Source organism: Lepidochelys kempii, chromosome 13, assembly GCF_965140285.1.
Source record: "Lepidochelys kempii isolate rLepKem1 chromosome 13, rLepKem1.hap1, whole genome shotgun sequence".
NCBI lineage: Eukaryota > Metazoa > Chordata > Testudines > Cheloniidae > Lepidochelys > Lepidochelys kempii.
Window position 1 is genome coordinate 17,165,611 of NC_136392.1, and position 25,228 is coordinate 17,190,838.

General features: G+C 43.9%; 1 protein-coding gene across 4 annotated transcripts in view; it reads left to right on the plus strand.

Moving 5' to 3' along the window:
• Positions 1-13,907: 13,907 nt before the first annotated feature.
• Positions 13,908-25,228, plus strand: part of PTGIS (prostaglandin I2 synthase) — a 39,859-nt gene continuing 28,538 nt past the window's right edge. Inside the window, exon 1 of one of the 4 annotated variants that reach the window (XM_073309465.1) lies at positions 13,908-14,015. Coding sequence is in view for 1 of the 4 variants with exons in the window: in XM_073309464.2 (XP_073165565.1) it covers positions 23,466-23,539 (74 nt within the window). In the remaining 3 variants the exon portion in view is untranslated. Of the gene's footprint in view, positions 14,016-14,725; positions 14,956-23,253; positions 23,540-23,583; positions 23,678-25,228 lie in introns of those variants that run through there. The other 3 variants (XM_073309467.2, XM_073309464.2, XM_073309466.1) reach the window with 3 other exon arrangements.

The following is a 25,228-nucleotide window of genomic DNA, read 5'->3' on the forward strand; positions in this document are numbered from 1 at the left end:
ACTTCTCTGGTAGACATGGTGGAGTACAAGCTTTGCTCAGAGAAAAATGTACCCCTAATCTCTCCTATATACACTGCAGAGGCCATCTACTCCAACTAGTGCTAGTACGAGCTGCAGACTCTTCAAAAGACATTTAAAAAACTATACATTTAATGTCTTCATTATATTCTTTTTTTAGCAGGAGTCCAAAAAGACTGAATATCTTGAAAAACATAGAAGATACACTGGGACTGAAATTCAAATTAGTCCAACCTGGGAAAACCCTCTGGCTTTCTCATGAGTGAGCCTTGGCTGTTGTCTTAAAATTACTCCAGCTGTTATTACTGGCTTTGGAAAGTCTCTACCAAGATGGGCTGGATCTAAGTAGTGAGGCTGGTGGATTACTTTTGCTACTATGGTCAGAAAAGACTATTGCCATTCTCTCTCTTGTAAGTCTACTGTTGAAACCACTTGGGCCATTAAACAATGCCATCCAGGCATCTGCTACAACAGGAGTAGATCTTTGTCCAGCAATAGGAGCTACATTTGGATCAATCAGAGAGTTATCCATTGAAAAAGTACTGGAAGAAGCAAAGACTTCAGTCCAGAAGTTGACTAATGAAGGCATTTATATTGAATCCTTAAGTGAAGAGGACAAGAAGTGTTTGTTAAGACAACTGAAAAAGTACACAGACTTGATTCTTAAAAATTTACAACAGCAACTTCTAGATTCTACTCAACCTCTATGTAGCTTTTACAGATCCCTGTCCTATAAAACACCGACTGTTGACTGGAGTGAGGCACTACCAGCAATGGGGCTGCCAGGTGGTCAGGACAGAATAGAGAATTTGAACACAGAGTGGAATATCATACGATGAATGAATGAAGATTTGACTTCCAATTCTTTTGTATCTTTACTAGTGGCTCGACCCAATCTTTATGCTATGTTTCCTCGGATGAAAGAACTAGGAATTCATCTCTTGCTACTCCCAGTCACAACAGCTACAGTTGAGTGTTCTTTTTCATCCTTGAATAGAATTTTGTGTTCTGAAAGAAGTCGCCTTCTGCCTGATCATGTGAATGAACTAATGAGCATATCAATTGAAGGAATGGAAGTACCGAACACACGAGAAGCCACCAAAGATGAACACATTGCGTACAAGAAGTTCATTAACAGAGTTGTGCAAAATTATAACAAGAAACCAAGAAGGATGTAGATGTAGTGCTTCATAAAAGGCTTGAGTAGCCAACTTTAATTTGTAACGATTTAAAGCATGAGTTAAATCTAATAAAATGGTCATGAAACATTTTTCAGTTTTTACTATGGTGCCATACAGCCCACCTTCACCCTCACGGTCTCACCCCTCATTGGCCTTGACACCGCTCCCCTGTAAATTCGGACACCCCCCCTTAATTTCAATTCCTGGGGAAAACTCTTCCTCTCCCTCTCCCTCCTATAGTATATAGGGGCTGTAGAAAGGTGACAAGCGACTCAGGGAGAACTCCTCTGGTGCTGGGACTCTGTTGGGCTGTTTTAGATGCAAGGGGAAAACCAGGGGTTGGGGCCAGAAGTGGAAGAAGTCATGTCAGGAGTCAGAGGGGTCAGGGTCATTGTGCAAACTGCAGAGGGGGCACCAGGGAGGGTGCTGTAATTTAGAGCAGCCCCTAGGGCTGCTTAAGTGACCGTGAGGCCATTTTGGCTCCTGAGCAGCCCAAAATTGCGAGGGTGCAAAGGTACCAGAAAGCCACTTTAGTATCCTCCCTGCCCCTGGCCTGCACCTTCTTTCTTGTGCCTCCTGGATGTTCAACACAGAATCTCAGCCAACAGGATTCTTTCCCATTGACCTCAGTGATCTTTGCCCAGCTCTTTGTACAATGTAGTGTAACTTCAATGGGTTCTGGCTGGGCAATTAAATCCACATCCTGCCTGGTCAGAACATCATTGTACGTTTGATTTTAAAACAAAAATGAGGCCTCAGGCTGTGCCCATGGTGGTGAGATGCCGGCAATAGGGCAGGAGAAGTACTTGGCAGAGGTTGAGGCTGAGGCTGAGGCTGGCTCTATGGTAGAAAAGGTTTGCCTGTATAACTATACCAGCAAACCCTCCTAGTGCAGACACAGCTTCCACTGCTTTTCCCTGGTACACCTTATATCCATTCCCTGAACGAGATAAGCTGCAAGCTAGGCAGCTCTCTAACACCACATTCTACAAGCCATTACCCTCTGATCCCACTGAGGGTTACCAAAAGAAAGTACACCATCTGCTCAAGAAACTCCCTGAAAAAGCACAAGAACAAACCTGCACAGACACACCCCCTAGAACCACGACCAGGGGTATTCTATCTGCTACCCAAGATCCATAAACCTGGAAATCCTGGACGCCCCATCATCTCAGGCATTGGCACCCTGACAGCAGGATTATCTGGCTATGTAGACTCCCTGCTCAGGCCCTACGCTACCAGCACTCCCAGCTATCTTCGAGGCACCACTGATCTTCCAGAAAACACCATCCTGGCCACTATGGATGTAGAAGCCCTCTACACCAACATTCCACACAAAGATGGACTACAAACCATCAGGAACAGTATCCCCAATAATGTCACAGCAAACCTGGTGGCTGAACTTTGTGACTTTGTCCTCACCCACAACTATTTCACATTTGGGGACAATGTATACCTTCAAGTCAGCGGCACTGCTATGGGTACCCTCATGGCCCCACAGTATGCCAACATTTTTATGGCTGACCAAGAACAACGCTTCCTCAGCTCTCATTCCCTAATGCCCCTACTCTACTTGTGCTACGTTGATGACATCCTCATCATCTGGACTCATGGAAAAGAAGCCCTTGAGGAATTCCACCATGATTTCAACAATTTCCATCCCACTATCAACCTCAGCCTGGACCAGTCCACACGAGAGATCCACTTCCTGGACGCTACAGTGCTAATAAGCTATGGTCACATAAACACCACCCTATACTGGAAACCTACTGATGGCTATACTTACCTACATGCCTCCAGCTTTCATCCAGACCACACCACACAATCCATTGTCTACAGCCAAGCTCTAAGATACAACCGCATTTGCTCCAACCCCTCAGACAGAGACAAACACCTACAAGATCTCTATCAAGCATTCTTACAACTACAATACCCATCTGCTGAAGTGAAGAAACAGATTGACAGAGCCAGAAGAGTACTCAGAAGTCACTTACTACAGGACAGGCCCAACAAAGAAAGTAACAGAACACCACTAGCCATCACCTTCAGCCCCCAGCTAAAACCTCTCCAACGCATCATCAAAGATCTACAACCTATCCTGAAGGACAATCCCTCACTCTCACAGATCTTGGGAGACAGGCCACTCCTTGCTTATAGACAGCCCCCGAACCTGAAACAAATACTCACCAGCAACCACACACCACACAACAAAACCACTAACCCAGGAACCTATCCTTGCAACAAAGCCTGTAGCCAACTGTGTCCACATATCTATTCAGGGGACACCATCATAGGACCTAATCACATCAGCCACACTGTCAGAGGCTCGTTCACCTGCACATCTACCAATGTGATATATGCCATCGTGTGCCAGCAATGCCCCTCTGCCGTGTACATTGGCCAAACCAGACAATCTCTACATAAAAGAATAAATGGACACAAATCAGATGTAAAGAATTATAACATTCAAAAACCAGTCAGAGAACACTTCAATCTCCCTGGTCACTCAATTACAGACCTAAAAGTCACAATACTACAACAAAAAAACTTCAAAAACAGACTCCAACAAGAAACTGCTGAATTGGAATTAATTTGCAAACTGGACACCATTAACTTAGGCTTCAATGAAGACTGGGAGTGGATGGGTCATTCCACAAAGTAAAACTATTTCCCCATGCTTATTTTTCCCCCCTACTGTCACTCACACCTTCTTGTCAACTGTTGGAAATGGGCCATCCTGATTATCACTACAAAAGGTTTTGTGGTTTTTTGTTTTGTTTTTTCTTCTCTCCTGCTGATAATAGCTCACCTTAAGTGATTACTCTCGTTATAGTTGGCATGGCAACACCCATTTCTTCATGTTCTCTGTGTGTATGTATATATATATCTATATCTTCCTACTATATTTTCCACTGCATGCACCCGATGAAGTGGGATATATCCCACGAAAGCTTATGCTCAAATAAATTTGTTAGTCTCTAAGGTGCCACAAGTACTCCTCGTTCTTTAAACTAGAAGCTGTCTACACTAGGTAGGGTGACCATATTTCCCAAAGGGAAAATGGGACACTGTGTGGGGCTAGCTCAAGCCTCCTCTCTCCCACTGAGATGCTCATCCAACTTCCCCTCACCCCCCTACAGGGGTTGGCATTGCTGCTTGTTCGAGCCCGGCCTGCCCCCCTCCCCGCCTTTCCCCCTGCATGGGGCTGGCATTGCTGCATGTCCCCCCCACATGTTCCTCTGTACCCCGTTTTTTGACAAAAGTGAGTCTTTGTCCTATTTGCTCTTGCCAACTGATCAAGCTGGCAAGAGCAAATGGGACAAACGCCCACTTTTGCCAAAAAAATTGGGATGGCCAGGTTAGTGCTTAAAAAATGGACTGACCTGGCCAAAACAGGGCATGTGGTCACCTAACACTAGGGCTTTTGCTAGTATAAAGACGTAGTAAAAAATCCTCCTCTCTAACTGACATCACTATATCAGCAAAGTTTCCGGAGTAGACTTGGCCTAAGAAAAAAAAGTTGACATTTGACTTCCCACAACCCGAGGAATGACATCTGGCTTCCCACAACAAGTGGCCCTATTTACAAGTGGCCCTATTTATACCCAAATCACATCCAGCTGAACACACAATTATACCCTCTCAGGGCAATGGGAGCTAAGACATGATGCTCCACTAAACCCCACTGAAAAAACTGTCACCCTTAAGATAGAATAGCTGGGTGCAGGAGAAATTCTGGGACAAATCACACTGGTACAGAGAAATAGGAACGAATAGAATAGCATCATAGTCTGAGAGCGGTTGAGCATTTGCAGCTCCCATTTAACTCTCAGGATCTGGCACATAAAATATACTGGAATGTAAATCACAGAGCCCTGTTTCGTATCATCCCCTGTGTAACCCACACCCACTCACCATAGCATGCTATTTCCCTTCGAGCAGAGGCTGGGCCATAGATAGATCTTGATGAGTCTGTTACAACCTCAGCTAGAAGAACTGAACTTTTTAGCTCAGGCAGTAGAGGATTATGCTTTAAGATCTAGAATTCTCAATCCGCACTGCTGGGAAAGGACCACAGCATGAAAGAGCCAATCCTGCAAACACTTAGACAGGAGTAACTTTATGCACATGTGTAGTCTTCGTGGCACTACTGGGATGAATAAAGTTATTCATATGCATAAATGTTTGCAGGATAGGGGCCTAGATCAACAAAATGCAGCAGGAATCACTTTTTTCCTCTCAGTTCCACAGTGTCATGATGAAGGCTGCAAAGCAAAAGCCATCCCTTTTCCTGCTGCTTTGAGTGTGCCTGGCACACTGACATCCCAGTGTGCAGCATTCCAGAGCAATTCCTCCAGCGTGGTTACGGGTTGACTATTTAAACTGAATCCAGATGCTTTTCAGAGGCAAAAATAAGGACTTTCACTCCAAAGAAAGAAAGAAAGAAAGAAAGAGACACAGATGTTTACAGAAAGCAAATCTGGGTCTGTGGAAATACCCATTTATTTTGGTTGCAGAAGGATTAGTTGCATCAGCTGGAACTTCCATGGCATTTGGTTAATATTTTGTCAGTAGCTGATGTTTTGTTCCATAAGAACAGGAGCAGCAAAGTATTTGAAAATTGAAGAAAAGTAGTGTCTCTCATGTATAATATGAATGCACGTTTCATTTAGCAGGCTGTTCATGCAGATGGGAGAAATCAGAAATATTTGCCTGCCAAATTTGCCTTAGAATTTTGCAAAATATTGGGGTGATAATTAACCTGTTCATTTTCTTTTTAGCAAACCATGGAAATGATTGGGGGGAATCCCCCACCCCAAGCTCTAATGTTAAGAATCAGGCACTGAATAAAAAACTGTGGAAAGAAGGAAAATAAAATACGATACCGTTAGGTCTGGGAATGGGGCTAGTCAGATTCAAGGGTTAGAGAGATGAAAATAACAACAGGGAAAGTTGAGTTAAAACAAGTAAGGGAACAAATCAAACAATAGGATCTAAAGAGTGATCAGGACTGGAGAATGTGAAGCTGTGGAAAAATAGGGAATGGTAGCTCAATGAGTAATGGTACATAGAGTGCAAAAAGTACGTAGACGGCAAAGCACTGTAATGCACTGGCTAATGTGTACATGTATCATTGCCCTTTGCTGGATGGAATCAGAACTGTTCTACCTCATATCTTAGGCCCTATAATGCGCATGGAGATTTTTTTATATAGCTCAAGTGATAGAGGCCTCAATCTCAGATGTTCAAAAATCAGGAGATTGGCTTAAAAATCTGGAGATTTTAGAAAGTAAAGATACATTTCTTTGTATTTATCTTCTATTTTTTTGAGCTTTTAGGGTACACTGGGCCCACATTTTCATTCTTTTCTCTGCAACCATAAGGTCTAGAAAGGTGGGTTTTTCTTTTTAATGAAACTGAAATTTTCTCATGGCTCCAGGAGCTGGGACTTTAAGAAAACCAACAGTTGTCACAAAATTCATGATAATGTCATTAGATTTAGCCTGAGTTCTCTTCCAGTTGTCACTGTAAGTTTAATTGGCACAGGGCATAGTGCTGATTAGAATTGTTGAGAAAACGTTGATGAAAATGAAGTTTTGATGGCAAAGTAGGTATGAAAAACACCACCAAAGTGTCATGAACATTTTCACGATTTCCCCCCTCTGTTTTCCATTCAGCTCTAATACTGAATGTAAAGCCCTGGACACACTAAGTTTGATGTGTTATATGAGAGAGATCAATCAGGAGAACATAAGTCTGAGTGGTTTTTTTTCAGGATGGTGGTGGTGTTGTGGATAGCAACTTACCTAGATTAGGACCTGAAATGTAGAGGAACTGCTCAGCACCTGCAACTCCCCTTGACTTTGACACAGGATCAGATGCAGGCCCTTGAATAATATTTGATCAGCATGCTTTAATAGCTGAGCTGAGAGTTGCTAATATGAATACATTTGCTATAGGCTTGGGGTATTTTTCCTAATCTAAATGAGTGTTTATGTCTTCTCATGCCGTGCTTTGTACTAAGCAAAACCGCTGTATTCACCATTGCAGCAGCCTTTCTTCTTGTTCTCGTGGATACTGAATGTCTGACCTGTTGCTATTCTTGGTCTCATGTTGCTACTGCCTGATAATGAAGCGCATTTTGAAATTCCAGAATTGCTTTGTGTCTGTTTTGGGACCCTATTAACAATAATAAGGCTGGAGCCACAAGGAAGAGGCATGAATTTCCTGTATGCTCACAGGCCAACCCCTTCACACCACATCTGCAGAAATAAAAACAAACAAAAATCCTAAATGACAGTTTTTCTTCCAGTTTCACAATTGTACTAATTCAGGGGCAAGAAAGGGTTAACAACTCCAGTTAACGTGTCAGATTCTCAGGCGGTATAAATTGGCATAGCTCAAATTACACCATTTGAGGATCTTGCCTAAGGGATCTGAGGCTAATGTCCCTACACTGGAGCACTTTAACTGGGTGTTACTTAACTAGTCATCTTCTTCTTCAATGCTTAACCAGACAGTTGGCTGTAGAGATTGTTCGCCATTTGGTCCATTCCTGCGCAATTGCGAAGGCTTGGCAGCCTGAGTCCAACATCGGAACAGACTTGATGAACCCATGTAATGAGGGTTCTACCTCTGGGCTGCCACCACCCTTCGGTTGGTGGAATTTGATCCCAGATGTTAAAAGCCACCTGGAGAACAGAGTTCGCTGGAATCTCTTGTGGCATCCTTGCGACATGTCCAAAAAGCTTAAAGTGCCGCCTGCGGACAATGGCCCCAGAAGTCTGTAGACCCGAGCGACCATAAACATCTGCATTACAGATGAAGTCATTCCATTTTATGCCCACTATATGACGATGACATTTTGTGTGGAAAGCCTCCAGCTTTGTCCAGTCTGTGTGGCGTAGTGTCCATGTTTCGCAGCTGTACAACACTATAGGAAGGATGCAGCTCAAATAAATCCTGAACCTGGTTGTCATACTAAGATGATGTTGATTCCATATCTGTTGTAAATGGCCCGTGGGAGATGCTGTGATGCCAATCTGATGGAGAACCCCCGTGTGAGAATGTGGGGAGCAGGTAAGTATAGAACCCAGATAGTAAAACCTGGAAACTGATTTGACGGTTTCATTGTACAAAGAGATTGGAGTCGTGCGTGGACCTGGTTCTAGATTTTTCAGTTTTGTCTTTGACCATGAAACCTATCTTAGCTGACTCCTTCTCCATACACTGGAGTGCCTCAAAAAACCTGTCGGGGCTCTGTACTAAAAGAACAACATCCTCAGCATAGTCACGGTCTCTGAGTGAGAGATCACCGATCTCAGTGTCCATGGACATGACGGAGTGCTGCATTATGAAATCCATTGCCTGACAAAGGAGTGCAGAGGCACTTGAGGCTACTTAACTAGAGGGGACATTAAAAAAAACGAGCATCAGGGCTCTGCTGTGGGGTTTCTGTGGGAAAATAGCACTAGATGGCTGGGCTTTAGTTGGTGCACAGTGAAGTCAAGCCATTGCCTCTGGGCTGCAGTCCTTGTTCCTTGGCCCAGGGGAGCCCAAATGTAACGTGCAAGCACCCTGGGACAGACAATTTTTAGAGGAGGGTTCTTATTGTTTAAAGGTAGTAATTTGGTCTGAATGAACTATATTGATGAGAGCTCTGGAACCTGCCCCTTTAAAAATAGGCAGAACTTGGAGTGGTTCTTTGCAGAGGCCTGTGAGCACTATGTGTGTACTGCTCTACGAGGAAATTGGCATGTAGCCGAGCACTGGGAAGACTTGGGGCCAGATTTTTAAAGTTATGTAGGCATCTGTAGCTGCAGATAGGCATATAGTCGGATTTTCAAAATGACCTAGGTATCTAATGTCCATCGTTTGGTGTGTAAGTGCTTTTGAAAATCCCACTGGCCATCTATTTGCAACTCAAGATGCCTAAATCTCTTTAGAAACCTGGCTCTTTCCCTGTAAGAAGCTTCCAAGAAAGGTAGATTTCAAGAATAAATAAAGTTCTCTTTTGTAAACTGAGCTTTGTGAGTGCAGGTGTAACCCACACATTCCTGGGGAGTTTTCAAACCCTCCTGGACACAGAGAAAACAGAGCACACCCTTTACAAAAATCCCCTTTCCTGTTCCAAAATTATTTTCTCTCCGGCTAGGTGCAGTTTGGGATTCAGTGAGCCCTTTATCAAATCAGTGCTGGGACATTCATCCACATGGCAGTTGTCTTGTTGAGAGGCTACTGCTCATGTGTTCTATATAGTGCCAGATCATCAGGTGGTGTAAACTGGCACTGACCTACTGCCTTCAATAGAGCTGTTCTGCTTTACACCACCTAACTCAGGATCGAGCCCACAGTTTGTTTTGTTGGTTGTTTTGTTTTAATTCTCATCTGGGAAATTGTCTCTAACATTTTGGCTCAACCTATTTCCATCATGGGCTGGTGAAAGGTAGGGAGCAGATGTTGTAGGCCAGCAAGGACATTGTGCCCAGCAAAAACCATGGATGTGAAGGATGTTGTTTTTGTAGACGATCCCAGATACATTTTTGTGTCAGTATCTGCCCCTCATGGCCACTTTCCTCTAACAGCTGCTCTTAATGATTTTGAAGTAATTGCTGCTCCTGGGTGGCAGGAGAAATAACTGAACAGCCTAAAAATCTGCATTTACTAGACTGCATCTCAGCCCCTCTGCCTTGGTCATGCTCTGACTCTGCCCTGACATGCACACGTTCTTCCCCTAGAGCTTGAGCCTACCCCATTCTAATCAATGGTGGTTTGAATTCATGAGGGGAGAATCAAGCACCTACTCACTGGAATTCTGCTGAGAGAAAGCAGTTTTCCTTGCAAGTTGAGTAGCTGACTGTGCTCCTCTTTAAACTCCCTTGCCATCTCAGATGGTGAGACCACAAAGGTCAGTGAAATACAGCTGCTGCCTGATTGTTGCATGAGAGCCCAAAGGTCTCCTGACAGGAAGTAGGGCATTGTATATTGGTTTAATTGCAGAAACAACTGACTCAGACTCCAGTAATAGGTTGAATGTTTTTTAATGCACTGTTAGAAAAACACATCAGCACAAATGTCAAGTAGCAGGGTCGGTGGCCTGAATGCTTTTAATTTGTCCATTGAGAAGTACAATGGTTAAACACTTTTCAAACACTAAGTGTCTGCGGGATGGATTGTTTGTCTCGTAGTGTGAAGTACGCAATTCCTTCCCCATCTAACTTGTAGCTCGCTCATGGAAATGTGTCCAAGGGTTTTTCTAGAAGAACAATGTCCTTCACATAGTTTGGAAATGAAGAACTCAGGTTCCAAACATGGGCAAGCTCAATGGAGAGCCCAAGCTATATTGTTTCTATAGGATTTTTGCCTGAGCTAAAGATTTTGAATATGGATCCAAACTCTTTCTAAATTTGAATCTGATACTATAGATCAGATCTGGATCAAAACTGCTTCAAATTTCAGGAGAGTGTGGATCTAAGTATTATGATTCATAAAATCCATGTTCTGCTTCTCAAATTGGCATAGAATAGGTACATGGTAGAGTAAGTGCTGGATGAATAGTATTTGCAGATAGCACAGTGAAAATTTTTCAATATAAGTCTGATAAATTGTGTGACTGTTTTCTGCTATTTGACAATTTCTAGAGGTAGCTCAACAATATTCATCATATTATTCACATTTTTGCTGTTGATTGGGGATTAATTTTATTTATGAAGATTTTTTTCCACTGCTGCAACCAGATCTAGTGTTTGAACACCTAAGTTTTAATATGAATGTAAGAGCTGGATCTTCTGTTAAGGTGTCTGTGTTTGAAAACTGGGTCCAGACTCTGAACTCTTAAACTTTGTGGTTTGGAAACTCTAGCTTTGCCCTTGTGGTTGATGCACACATCGCTTCCAGGTTGGATACACTTGGTTCTCTACGCCAGCTAGCAATGTCTACTGGGATCTGAAGTGTCCGTGGTATAGGAGATTCATCCTAAGTAAATGCGCCTCTGTGTCTGATGCTTTGCTCTTCCCTCCTCTATCTGAACTCTAGGCAGTACTATTTCTGCACCTGAAGGAAGATTCTTGTACTTTCTGTATTGTGGGTCTTACTATTCTAGCTCTAGGCCTATATCCTGGAGTGGAAAAGACTTTAAATCACTTCTGGTGCAGCTTTTTTAAGAGTTAATGCCTCGAACCTCTTGCAGGCTAACTAGATATGAGCAGATGGCAGCTTCCTTCTGTTAGCCTGGGAGAGAGAGAGGAAAGAAAAAATAGCACGAGATACTAGTCTAATGTTCTTCCTGTCAGTCTGGATTGTGTGTGAGGGATTTTTTTTTAATGTTTAATTATTTAGTTAAGGTTTAGCAAGCTTACAGTCTTACCAGGTTTATTTATAGTATGCCAAAGGAACTGGAAGTTGTAGTTAAAAAAACAGTGTGTCAAACAACCCCAGGACTGTTGCATGAATGAGATTGAATTTTTGGTAGATGTTGTCCTACCCAGTGCACACTGGAAGAGTCACCTACAAAGAGATTTGTCAGCAGGAAACAACAGGACCAATTTTTTTCTTACTCTTTGTAGTGTACTGTTCTAAACCCGGACTGTAACAAAAAAAGGAAAGAAAGGAAGCAGCATTTAAGGAGCTGCTGGAGGAATGAAAGCTGTAACTGGGGAAGTCTTGTGGCCATGTTAACTTTCTTCCCAGCTACAGATGTGTTTTTGTGTTGTAAGAATTTTGAAAACCATGCTGTGATTTATGACCTCTGCACAGTTCAGCAGCTGGCTGTTACAAGCTTGTCACAGTGTGAACAGAAACCTCCCACGTACAGCGAATGCAATAGCAGCATGACAAGGTGATTTTTCCTGGCTGTTGTTTAACGATGCTGCTTTGCTGCAGGGAAGATGCTGTGAACATCAGTGTCAACACATCTTAGTCAAATAAACACTATCTAACTAACGTAGCGTTTTCTATCCCCAGAATAGGTTGGTGGTTGTCTCCACATAAAGAGCAAAGCATTTCCCCTCTTGTAGTATCCTTCTCTTTCCTATGTGCCAAATTGTGGCGCCCGCTGACCTCAGTGAGAGTCTTGCTGGTGATTTAGGACTGGGATTTGCTCTGTGTCCATTAAGATTTCCCAACCAGTGTTTTGCCTGTCCAAATTACCACACAGCTTGGTTGCTGGAGCACCTCCTGAGGCACTTTTACCTCCTTGAAGAGGATGGGGCACAGCACGGGGACTGAGGAGACATTGGTTCTATTCCTGCTTCTGCCACCTTCGGCCAGTTACTTCTCTGCACCTTTGTTTCCAATCTCGCTCCTTGTCTGTTTAGAGTGTAAGGTCTTTGGGGCCAGGGTTGTCCCTTACTGGGTGTGTATGTGCCGATCACAATGGAACCTCAATCTTGGTTGAGGCCTTAAGGTTCTACTGTAGCACAAATATTTAATAAGACGTGTATTTCCCCTAGGATATGATTAGGGCCCTACCAAATTCATGGCCCATTTTGGTCAATTTCATGGTCATAGGATTTTAAAAATCGCAAATTTCATGATTTCGGTTATTTAAATCTGAAATGTCATGGTGTTGTCTTTGTAGGGATTCTGACCCAAAAAGGAGTTGTGGGGTGGTCGCAAGGTTACTGTAAGGGGGGGTGCAGTACTGCTACCCTTACTTCTGCACTGCTGCTTGCAGCCGTGGTGCCTTCAGAGCTGGGTGGCAGGAGAGCGGCAGCTGCTGGCCGGGAGCCCAGCTCTGAAGGCAGAGCCGCCGCCAGCAGCAGCGCAGAAGTAAGGATGGCACGGTGTGGTATTGTCACCCTTACTTCTGCGCTCCTGCCTGCAGAGCTGGGCCCTCAGTCAGCAGCCGCTGCTCTCCTGCCGCCCAGCTCGGAAGGCAGCCATGCAGAAGCGGAGACGCCAACTCTGTGGGTGCTCCGGGGCTGGCGCACCCCCGGGGAAAAATTGGTGGGTGCTCTGCACCCACCGGCAGCTCCCTGCCACACCCCCCACCCCAGCTCACCTCCGCCTCCTCCCCTGAGCACGCCGCTTCTCCCCCTAGCTCCCAGCGCTTCCCGCCAAGAAACAGCTGTTTCGCCACGGCAAGCACGGGGAGGGATGGGGGAGGAGGGGGAACGCGGCATCCTTGGGGAAGAGGCGGGGCCGGGGCAGGGATTTGGGGAAGGAGTCCAGTGGGGCAGGGAGGGAGTGGAGTTGCGGCGGGGACTTTGGGGAAGGGGTTGGAATGGGGGTGGTGCAGGGGCAGGGCAGGGGTGGAGTCCGGGCGGGGGGGCACGAGCACCCACTGGCGCCAGGAAAAGTTGGCACCTATGTGCAGAAGTAAGGGTGGCATGGGATGGTATCGCCACCCTTACTTCTGTGCTGCTGCTGGCAGGGCACCGCCTTCAGAGCTGGGCACCCGGCCAACAGCCACCACGTTCTGGTCGCCCAGCTCTGAAGGCTCTGAAGGCAGCGCAGAAGTAAGGGTGGCAATACCACAACCCCCCTAAAATAACCTTGTGACCCCCCCTGCAACTCCCTTTTGGGTCAGGACCCCCAATTTGAGAAACACTGGTCTCCCCCATGAAATCTGTATAGTATAGGGTAAAAGCACACAAAAGACCAAATTTCATGGGGGGAAACCAGATTTCACAGTCCGTAACGAGTTTTCCATGGCCGTGAATTTGGTAGGGCCCTAGATATGTAATCTAACTATTTTCTGTCCTCTAAACTTTCAGGTACAACTGCATTGGTATAAGAAGCCAGATGCAAACCATTTCAAATACAATAATCCCTATCGCTCTTCATCAGTAGATCTCCAAGCACTTTACAAAGGAGGTGAGTACCATTATCCTTGTTTTACAATTGGGGAAACTGAGGCATACAGCAGGGCAGTGACTTGTCTAAGGTCACCCAGCAGGTCAGTAGCAGATCTGGGAGTAGAACCCAGGGTTCTGAGTCCCAGTCCAGTGTTTTAGATACTAGGTCTCACTGTCGCCTGCATAGCAGTAGATTTCAGTCTAGTAGTGGAAATGAAAGAGTAAGGAAACATCAATTATTCCCAAAGAAAGGTTGGACAAATTGATTTTATCTAACTGTTTGCTGGTTAAAGAAAGTTTATGTGATGCTCTTGGCCAGGACTGTTTTCTTTTAGGTATGACTGGGGAGATCACTGGTGAAATAATGGGTAACACATTAGTTTCCATCTGCTAGATTTAGTTCTAGCAGAGACTTTTCCTAGACTGGTCAAAGGGATGATTCATGCACAGGTCATCCAAGGCATATAGAGATAAATTATTCAGGGTTTAATGCATGGTGATCCCTGGTTACATATTCCATTGATAATCTTTGAGTCCTTGCATCATACATGCACACTTCAATAATTTTGTTTGCAATACTCAGCTGATCATAAAGTGAGGGAAGCAGGACCAATGACACAAACAGGAAGAAAGTGTGATTGGAGAGGTAAACAGTGGAGGCCACTGAATGTAAATGTTTAGCTCTGGTAGGAGCCTGCAGTGAGAGTGGCTGGAAGACTTATTGCTGCCATGCAGAGGTGGGTGACAAAGGATTTGCTGCACAGGGCATCCGTAGGATGTTAGGAATTGAAATTGACACAATCACCTGAATGCAAATCACAGCACTGGCGGGATCTGGGCAACACAGGCAAAGTTAAACTTCATCCCCTTGTGACTAAAGAGCTTAAAAGTAGAAGCAGGAGAGGCGACTGGCAGCGTCTGGCTAGTTATATGGAGAAAAGGTAACCAGGAGTATGAAGGTCAGTGTCAAATTATTTCAGGAACGGAGCTGTTGTGTGGTATTTTCTACACAATGTCTGTACTCTGTTTGTGGGGCTATGTGTACCAATAAGACTGATGAAGAATGGCAGCAAGACTTCTTGTCAGCTATTCCACCTTTGTCGACTTGGGTATCTCTTACTTGAATTAGGGGAACCCAAATGACACACTATTTATTGGGGGAAGTTTTTCCAGGTGAACTTTTAAAATTTTGTTCAGATAAAAATAACAAATGTGTTGATAAATATTTACACGGCTTGATACCGAACCCTAACATGCCTTAATTCATTATATATACACTGTAACGGCATGTAACGTGGGCTGCTTTATGCGGGATGCAATTGAATAAATCTAGCCAAACAACTGAAAAATGCCTATTTCCTATGAACAAAATTCTGTACGTACATTTGTCAGCATATCGTTTGGAAGTTTACAGAATTTCTGCTGCATGAGTGTCCCTGAGGCGGCCTCAGGTTCAATATTCAGATCAATCCTTCTATTTTAAGAGATTAGCAAAACTAACACAGACGATTTCTGCATATAGTGACTAAAATTCTTTCTTAAGCAGCTAAATCCCTTTCTCTGAGGTCCAAGTTTATTTTATTTGCAAGGATTTCTCTCTTGTTTGATGCCTATAAAAACAACATTAGAGTCAAAGCCTTGCTCTGGTACATTTGTTTGCCATTTACTTCTTTTATGTTAAGTTTTAAAAACATTTCTGATTAACCAGGTTATATGATCTCTAGATTTTATGGGACTGGTCTCCAATTAGGTGTTTTGACTATCCAGACATCTGTTTAGAGCATAGATTGTTCCAGTGTAATTATTTTTTACATGTGTACATCACATAGGAAATAAAAAAAGATACGTAAACAGGAGAAAAAATAACTTTTCCCTTTCCGCACAATCCATAGCAATAACATTTTACTAGTGTTCCGTAGTGTTCATCCAGGAGTGGCCATAATAGTTGGGCAGGGAAGTGTATATTCTGTAAATGAACATGACTAAGTTTCCAGTGTCACTTTTTCCATTCTAAATTACCTAAACATTTTCTCATTCAGGCAACCCTTCTTGTTTTGCCAGAATGAATACACAGAGCTGATAGTGTGCAAACAGCCTGAAGTTTTTAAAGGGGGATGATAAATATTTGTGGTACTTGTTTGTTTGTTTCTGGTCATAGGAAGAACCCCTCAACCAAAAAAAAAAAAAAAAAAAAAAAGCTTCTCAATATAAAAACACAAGGCAAGTGGTTTTTGCAAGCTATTCTAGTCCTGCAAAAATATATCCATGTCCACAGATCTAGCAGTGAGTCTGGCTTTATTACTAAAACTGGCTTTAACTTAGAATATTGAAATATTACTATCATTTAAGATTTATTAGCAGTTTCTCCTAAGCCCTGAGTCGTTGGATATTTTGTATCTGAAGAGGAGTTAGGTAAAACCATGAGAGATTAAGTGGTGATTTTAACTTGAAATGTATAATATTGGTTTCCACTGGATATCCTAAAGCACTCTTTAAGGGCCTGATCCAAAGACTGTTGAATGGGCTTTCAATCAGACTCTCGTTGATAGGCTACAGACATACTGAATTCTCAAGTGGATACTCTTTGAACAGCTTCCTCAGATAACTGAATTAAAACTCTTGAAAGGGATCCAGTAGTTATATAAGCATAGGACTATGATAATGTTTGGAACAAAACTTCCATTGACCATCTACAGATTCTGGATTCTGTATCCCAGGTAGGCAGGATCCATGTTGAATTTTGGGTCACCAACAGTGTTTCCACTTGCTCAAGTGAAAAGAGCCCTACTCCATGACATCCTCTTTCTTCCAGAATATGTCATTTCTTTTGGCCACTATCCACCTGTGAGAAGACAGATGTTGTATTCGAATCCAATTAACACTGTTTCATTGCTTATACCTTATTATGTTTGATGTAAACTAGATAACTGGTGATTAATAATTCTGGAGTTCTTTTGCTCATTTAAATTATAGTATGCCTGCAAGTTTTATAAGAAAAGTTGTGTAACAAATAGTGAGATCACACATGTGGACTTAATTCACAAGAAATAATAACTACAATAACTATGTTTTTCCAGACTGTGTGCCAGACCTTCAGCTAGTGTGAAGCCATTTAGTTGTATTGACTTCCTATACTTTTAGCAATGTTTAGATATCATTATGAGTGCTCAATAAACTGAACTTTGGCATAAAAATACCCTATTCCTGCCCACACTGTCTTGGTTAGTTACATAAGTACCATTGTATTCTTTCTGTACCCTGATAGATTACTGTTGTAACTAACAGTGCAGCCCAAACAATGACTGTGACAATATAAAAGCCATATTCCATGCCATAACTTCATAAGTAATTTATAAAAGGCACCTAAGTTAGTTGCATGAATTGCAATATTTTCACTCTGAGAATTAAAAATTGTGAATAATTTTGCCTATTAAATATATTTGAAAGTATTTGTTCAGCTGGGGAGAGCACCCTGACTGTCTGGGAGAGCACCCTGACTAGAATTCTCCTGGCAGCGAATGGAGCACCAGTATGAGATGATTTGACCCTCCTACCTCGCTCTGGAGGGAAACGATACTTTCCACTAACCATCGCTTCTGAGGTTCATTTGGGGTTAGATCCAGATGGAGCTCATTGCCATAAGCTTCAAAAGGTGTTTGCGATAGCCACTGATGTAATCTGGGAACCGACAGGCAGGGAGGCGTCTAGTAAGGCCCACACAGCTCTTCACTTCAACAGTGGTTTGGCAGATGCCTTCAATTGCTGGAGCAGTTGTACGTTTTGTCGTCTCTTCTGAATGCTTTTCCACTGCAGAGCAGCACCACCTCTGTATTATCCAGGTGGAACTTTAGCCAACTGGCTTCCATCCAGGTCTTTGTTCTTGCCAAATCTTTTGGGGAGTCTGACATTGGTTATGACTGGGGCCAATGAAAAGGAATTGCAGACCTGAGTATCATCAACATACTGATGTGGTACCAAAGCCTGTATCGTGTTATGATCTACTGATAGCAAGGGAACCCTGTTGCCCATCCAAACAGATGAAAGGCTACAATTTAAAGCTGAAAAGGTCCAGAATGACACTTATTTGTATACAGACACTGGCGTATGTGCCAAAATAGTTTGCAAGATTAATCATTCTGTTTCTACTTGTCCTGGAGCTGCTTGCCTGAGGCTGATATTTTTGAGATAACCTGTTTTGATGCTTCTTATCTGCCTTTGTAAAATGCTTCATGTTACAATTTCACAGCTAAATTTCATTTTGCAAAAGCCATACATGTATAGGCCATTCTGGAAGACCATAACACTGCAGTGAACATCACTTCCAAAGCATGAAATGATACCCTGGGAAGAGCACCAGGGAAACATCCTTTACCTCGCCGGTTAAGTTTCAAATTATTATTGACACTGTTAGTGATTTTTTTTGTCTCTATTTTCTACTGTGTTGATCTCTGTTATCCCTAGTATAGCACTTAAAATGACTGACCACCAGTTAGTGAATTTGGGAAACATGTTGGTACAAGATTTGAATTAACTCATTGGGCCAGATCAGCTGGTATAAATCAGCGTAGCTTTGGTGAAGTAAGCGTAAACATGCTAATGTACACAAGCTGATATCTGTCCCATTATTCAAATTCCAAGTTAAGAAATCTTCCAGCTCTAGAGTTTTTGTCTCGGTACTGTTTTCTCCCCTACTAGGTACACAAGGAAAGAGTTGGAAAAAATGTAAATGCACATGGTGCTGTTTGCAAGCATGCCAACAAAATACATTCAGCGTTGTTCATACAGACAGTGCAATCCACCCACTCCATTTCTCTACTCTGTACTCACATCACATGCTTTGTACAGCAATCAGTTGAGAAAACACATTTGTTGCATGGAACAGCTTACAGTAATTATGAGCAGTGGCTAACATAGGGCTGGATCCTCAGCTGGTATAAAATGATGTCGCTCTACTGAAGTTAACAGCACTTCCCCAATTTACTCCATAACAATCTTTATATAGGTAAATATGTTGGTTCTTTGGCTAAAAATGGAATGAAAGTCAGACAAAAGTAAAAAGATAATAGAGTTCAGTGAAGTTACGCCCTGGATGAATTTGTTCTGTATTTTGTATCATTGTTTCTTTTCAAAGATGCCAGTAAAGTTGGCTTTATTTCAGATTCGGCCTCTATATTTGCTGCGGTTCAGTTTTCTTTGTAGAAAATAAGTCTACGTGGGTTATTGCCAACAAAACAGGATCCCCTCCTGATATAAAGCATCAAATTGGTATCCTGCCTTTCTTTTATTTTCCAGAGCATTTTTTAGACTTTCTCCAACCGTCAGTGGAGTTAAACCCAAGATGAGTTTGGGGCATAGTGTTCACTATGTTTTAGTGCAGCATTCAGGACAGAAGGAAAATGTTAACTTCTTCAGTGTTTGCATAGAATCTTAGGGGTTGGGGACCCAACTTTCAGGGGTCACCCAAAATGTACCCAAAATATTTACAAGTGCATCCATATACATAAGCCTGACTCCTTGTTTGCATGGCTGGGTATTCTTTATAGTGGTGCCTATTAGCCCAGTCATGGACCAGATGCCTATTGTCCTAGGTGCTGTACAAGCACTGAACAAAAAGACAGTCCCTGAACCCAAAGAGCCAGGTGACTGCTCACCTGATTACAACCTATTTGCATGTAAAACCCAGTGTGTGTGTGTGTGTGGGGGGTGTTTCTATTTAGCCTTAAGGTTCAACTCAGTCATCATCATAGGACATAATGCACAGCCATGCTGGAAATGTGTTGGGAAACAATTTAGTTGAATATGCTCTTTATGTAGTATATTTTTATTAATATTCTCTCAGCTGGGGCAGATTCTGCAAATCACTGCAATCACTGGTTCTTTTTGTGTTTTGCTTCCCAGTTAATTAATTGGACAACACCTTTTACAAGTGATAGGTAACATTGTTGCCATTCTCCCCCTCCTAAAAAGCACCATATTCTGACATTTAGAAGGTTTTATTCTAAAAGTCTTTCTTTCACAACTTGGGAAGTTCCCCACGGATATCCAATCCAGTTCAACTGGAGCTCTTTTACTGTCGCAGATGCTTTCCAAAAACCATTTAGTAACTACCAAAATTAACTGTAATGTACTCCTCTAATTTATTTGTTAGAAACAAGCCTCTAGTGCTGTTGTCAACATACATTTGTTCTATATTGACCATTTTGAAATAGAACATTTTTGATTATGATGTCAATCTGCTCATAAAAATACAGGCTACTTTTCACAACAGTTGAAGAAAACACAATAATATATATAAACCTGGTTCTTTCATTAGCTTTTCAGCCTGTTGAAAAAAAAATGTGTTTTAAAATAGTTGTATGCCTTACAGAGGGTCATAATTGCTTCTGCTATGGTTACTATAGGAACTGTTGTTCTTCCTTTGCCTTTTTAGTATACCTCTGTAACAATAATATACATATATACATTTATATAGTTCCGGTTAGAAACAAAGTTGATTATCTGCAGCTAGGTAGGGGTGGAATGATGGGGAGAAATGGATTTTTCTCCCCACCCCAGGCAATAGGTTCATAGTAGTTTAAATAATATATAATTTTTGTTTCCCATGTCTTGGGACCTATTTCTTACAGAGGAAAGAACCTTTCACACCAGACATGAACAGAAGTATTGATTCCAAAGAAAAAGAACATGGGTCAGATTCTTCCTTTTTTCCATGTGTGAAAATGCAAAGCAAGACCACTGGATGTCAGCGGTCACACTGGTATAAAACCAGTATGGGGTCAGAATCGGACTCCAGTTCTCTCAGATTATAAAATAACTCATCAGGGTGTAAGTTACACTAAAAAGAACATGTCTCTGCCAGGAAAACCATCTTTCTATTTTAACAGCTCAGCAAAGAATATTTCAGACAATGACAAACCACCTATTTCTATAGACTGTGACAGGGTCAGGCCAGATGGTTACAGGAGAGTGATAGAAGGTAAATACATTAGCCCCAGATTAAGCAGGTCCCTTTCCCCTGAGTAAGATAATGGGCTGCAGAACAATCATAAAGCTACTAGAATCAATTTAGACAGGCTGGCTAATCAGAACACCTGGTTTAAAGAGGACCTCAGTTCAGTCAGTGAGGGGCGTGCAAAGAACTGGGAGCAAGAGGCGCACAAGGAGCTGAGAGTGGGAAGGTGGACTGCTGGAGGACTGAGGAGTATAAGTGTTATCAGGCATCAGGAGGAAGGTCCTGCCATGAGGATAAAGAAGGTATTGGGAGGAGGCCATGGGGAAGTAGCCCAGGGAGTTGTGTCATGCAGCTGTTACAGGAGACACTGCAGACAGCTGCAATCCACAAGCTGGAACCCGGAGTAGAGGGCAGACCCGGGTTCCTCCCATCCCTCCAACTCCCTATTTGATACAAGAGGAGTTGACCTGGACTGTGAGTCCCACCAGAGGGGAAGGTCTCTGGCCTGTCCCCAGACCCACTAGGTGGGTCAGCAGAGACTGCAGGGATTGTTCTCCTCCCTTTCCCCATGCTGGCCAGTGATGAGGTTAGCTGAGTGAACAGCAGGTTTGAGCCACAAGCAAAAGTGGCCAGACTGAGGGCTGTCTTGAATCTCAGAGGCAAGCAAATCCGCCAATAAGCGCAGGACCCACCAAGGCAGAGGAGGAACTTTGTCACAAGACTTAAAAAAACCCCAGCAACCTAGTTTTAGAGAAAGTCTTTATCTTGTTGTCAGTGGTCTGTTCTCCAACAGACCTCCAACAGTGAGGTCAATAACAGTTCAGCAAGCAACTGACAGTCTGCTGCAGTAACTTCCCGTTTGTCCTTGATTAAAGCGACCAGCCATTTGGGGACCCAGCCTGCTGTCCTTATGCTCTTCCTGATTGCCATGAGAATTTTGCTTCAGTAAGTACTGCAGGGTCAGTACCTTGGTATGAGATAAATGGTCATTGTATAGGGTCCTAAGGGCAGATTCTTGTGTATGTATTAGTAATAATAATTATTTACATAATGGCACCTACAGAGATGTTTAAAAAGGCACTGGCTGCAGACTATGGAGACAAGCTCTTTGGGGCAGGGCCTGTCTCTTTGTTATGTATTTGCATAATGGGGGTCTGATCTATGAATGGGGCTCCGAGGTGCCTCCAAACACAAATAATAAGAAATAATAATTGACACATTTGCAGAATTGCTTATAAAAATGAGTGTGTTCATGGTATTGTAATTAATATTAATTGTTTTGAACCATCAAGGCAAGCAAACATATGCATATCCAGAAATGAGTGACCACATAATCCTGAAGCTTCTCCAGAATAGCCAGTGTGCCACACCGGATTACCAGAGTAACTAAAGGTCTTTTAAGCAAGGTCCATCTTGCTGTGGCATTCACAGGGCCTTGGTTATATATTGTCTGTCAGTCATAGCCATTCATTAGATGTGAAGCTCCATCAATCTTTTAAGTGTCTTTTGTGAAGTGCATCATACATACACTTGTGGGTGCTATAAAAAAGTAATAAAAATACTTCAGATGATTAATAAAATCGGCATGACTAGTATTTAATTTAAAAGAGTTTTGCAAAAACAGTTGGATAAAGTGCCCAGAATCCCATCGAGGTAAATGATGAAGTAATGAGCAAATTTCTTCTCTGCTGCACCGTTTGCTTGCTTAGAATTTCCCTTCAAAAGAGGGGCAGGGAAAAACCGCTTGAGTCTACAGTGATGAGTATCATAGAAAGGCTTCTGAATAAACAGAGATACTTGGTGCCTGTTATTTATCTAGTGCTTGCGCTGCAGGATGCTCTCCGAACAAGAGGCTAGTTGGTGTCTTGGCGCTACAGGGAAGAGTGTGGGAAGGAGATTAGAACAGAAAATAAAATGGAAATCGGGGTTTGGGGGCGCTCTTTCCAAGAGGGATTTGCTGGGCTTTCCCTTTACACAGGGATCTGTGTCTGGGCCGCTATTTGGGGAGGGCTCGTTCTGGTTTTGCACAGTCTAGTTTGACTGCTGGGGTTAGGGTGCCGATTGAAACTGGAGCCTGTGTGTGTGTGGAGGGCTAGAAGGGGGTGGGTTTGCCCCTTCACAAGTTACTGTCGGTTTCTCTCGGGCTCCCAGTGAGGAATGGTGATCCGGAGCCGGGGACCAGGGTCTAGATGTCTGGTTTCAGCTCCCTGAAATCCCATAGGGGCGGGGGGGAACCGGCGAGGGGCAGCCCCTTGCCAGCCGGGCTGGAGAGCTTCCCCCAGCGGTGGGGACGGGGGGGCTCTGCCCCCGCGCTCAGGGCTGGAGCCAGCGCGTAGCCGGCAGTGGGGCAGCCTCCCACGGCTCCAGCGGGGCTGGTCCGGCCCGGCCAGGAGGGACGGAAGGGGAGGAGACCAAGGCAGCTAAGAGTGAGGGGCCCGGCCGGCCGGCCGGCCACACCGGAGTGGCGGTGACCGAGGCAGCGGCTCCTCCGGCGGGGTCCCGGCGATCAGCCGCGCCATGTGCTGGTCTCTGGCCGCCGCCCTGCTGGGCACCCTGCTGCTGCTGCTGCTGCTGCGCTCCCGGCGGACGCGGTGAGTGACCAGCCTGCACCTGTGCCCAGAGACAGGGCAGCCCCGGGCAGCCTGCGTGGGCGGGGGGAGGGTCCCCCAGCGCCCGGCTCCAGTGATCGGGGTACCGAGACCACGGTGACGGGCGCGGTGTGGCCCCAGGTAAACAGAGGTCCTGCCTTGCCGGCTCTGCACCTGCCCATCGCCGAGCAGCTGCAGGTGGACCTGGCCCCACCGTCAGCATGGGATTGGGGTGGCTACACGCGGATGGGTGTCCGCGGGGAGCAAGAGGGAGCTCTGTTCTCAGGTCTCTTCTCCAAACCCCATTGAACCATCATAGGCCAGAACCCCGGTCACTGATGGGGTGCAGGCTACCGCAGGTGGGGTGGGGTGTGGGGAGGGGGGTTCAGTCTTTTATATACCAAATGCCGCCCTCTCCTCGCTAGATAAGTTCGGGCCCTGGCGCTGCAGTCCCTACTTATATAAATCTCTAGCCCGAAACCAGTGGGGTCTGCTTAGGGGTCACTGTGAAAAGAGGAGCAGAAAGGAGGGGGAATGAATCCCGTGAAAAAATATGGATGAAGGGAAATGTGAATACATAGGAGAAGGGGAGAAAGGAAAATAGCAACTGTATAGGGCATGGGCTTGCGCCAGCCTCACTTTTAGGGAATGTTATTTTGTCCTTAATAGGTTGCACAGGATTCCCTCTAGATAGGAAAAACAAGTTTTAAAAACGCTTCTGAATTATTCTCTGGGGGAGGAGTATAACCCATAGGTTTAAATGACAGTGGAAAAAAAGTTTGCAAACTCAATCTCCTTCGACAGAGCTGTGAATTGATTCAAGTTTTCAAAACCTTGATCTCTGTGAGATTCACCCATTGCTAGTTATTGAGCCAGGGCACCACCGATTGGCAATCTGAATCTGCTGATTAGGATGAACACCGCAGTAATCAGTCGAAATCAGAGCAGATTCCATGTTTAATGGGGTTTGTGTAAAATTCTCTCATTCTGAAAGATCCCAGGGTATGGTCTGAGTTGCTAAAGACCCCAATCTTAAATTTGTTTGGCTCCACATAGGCCCTTCTTTACACCCCCTTGCATCGTAACTAATACTTGGCATTTTGAAAATGTTCCCTGGTAGTTATTTCACTGTCATTGGGCCAGACTGTCATTGGCTATACTGGTGGTGTGAATCTGGAGTAATTCCATTGACTTTACTTCTTTACACCAGTGATAAGGAGGTCAGAATGTGATCCTGACCCTTCAAAATGAAGGCTGTAACAGTGTTCAAATCCCAGCTCCTTGAGTGGGTGACCCAACAACAAGTAACTGAGGGTACAGTATTGGATTTGCCTTGCTCAGGGAACCACATGGGCACCTCATACCATCTCTGCTCCCTTTGAGTTGGCAGGGGAATTAAAAGGACAAGATTCCTATTTTCCTTCCAGAAGTTCCAAACAGTCAGATTCCTGCCAATTTTCATATCCTCGGAGCAATGAAACCTCAAGCGCGTTTGTGACAATGGAGCGATCTGAATGCACGGGCATCAGGTGCTTATGCACTCTGGGTTTGTTTGGGTTGCCCTGATATTTTAACAGCATGGCAGCCCTCATTTCGGAATTGCGGTTGTTTTTCCAGTATCGTAGGGATCTTTCAAGGTTGACAGTGCTCAGTTTACTGCATCCCATTGTGCCTTGGTATTGCGTAGGATTG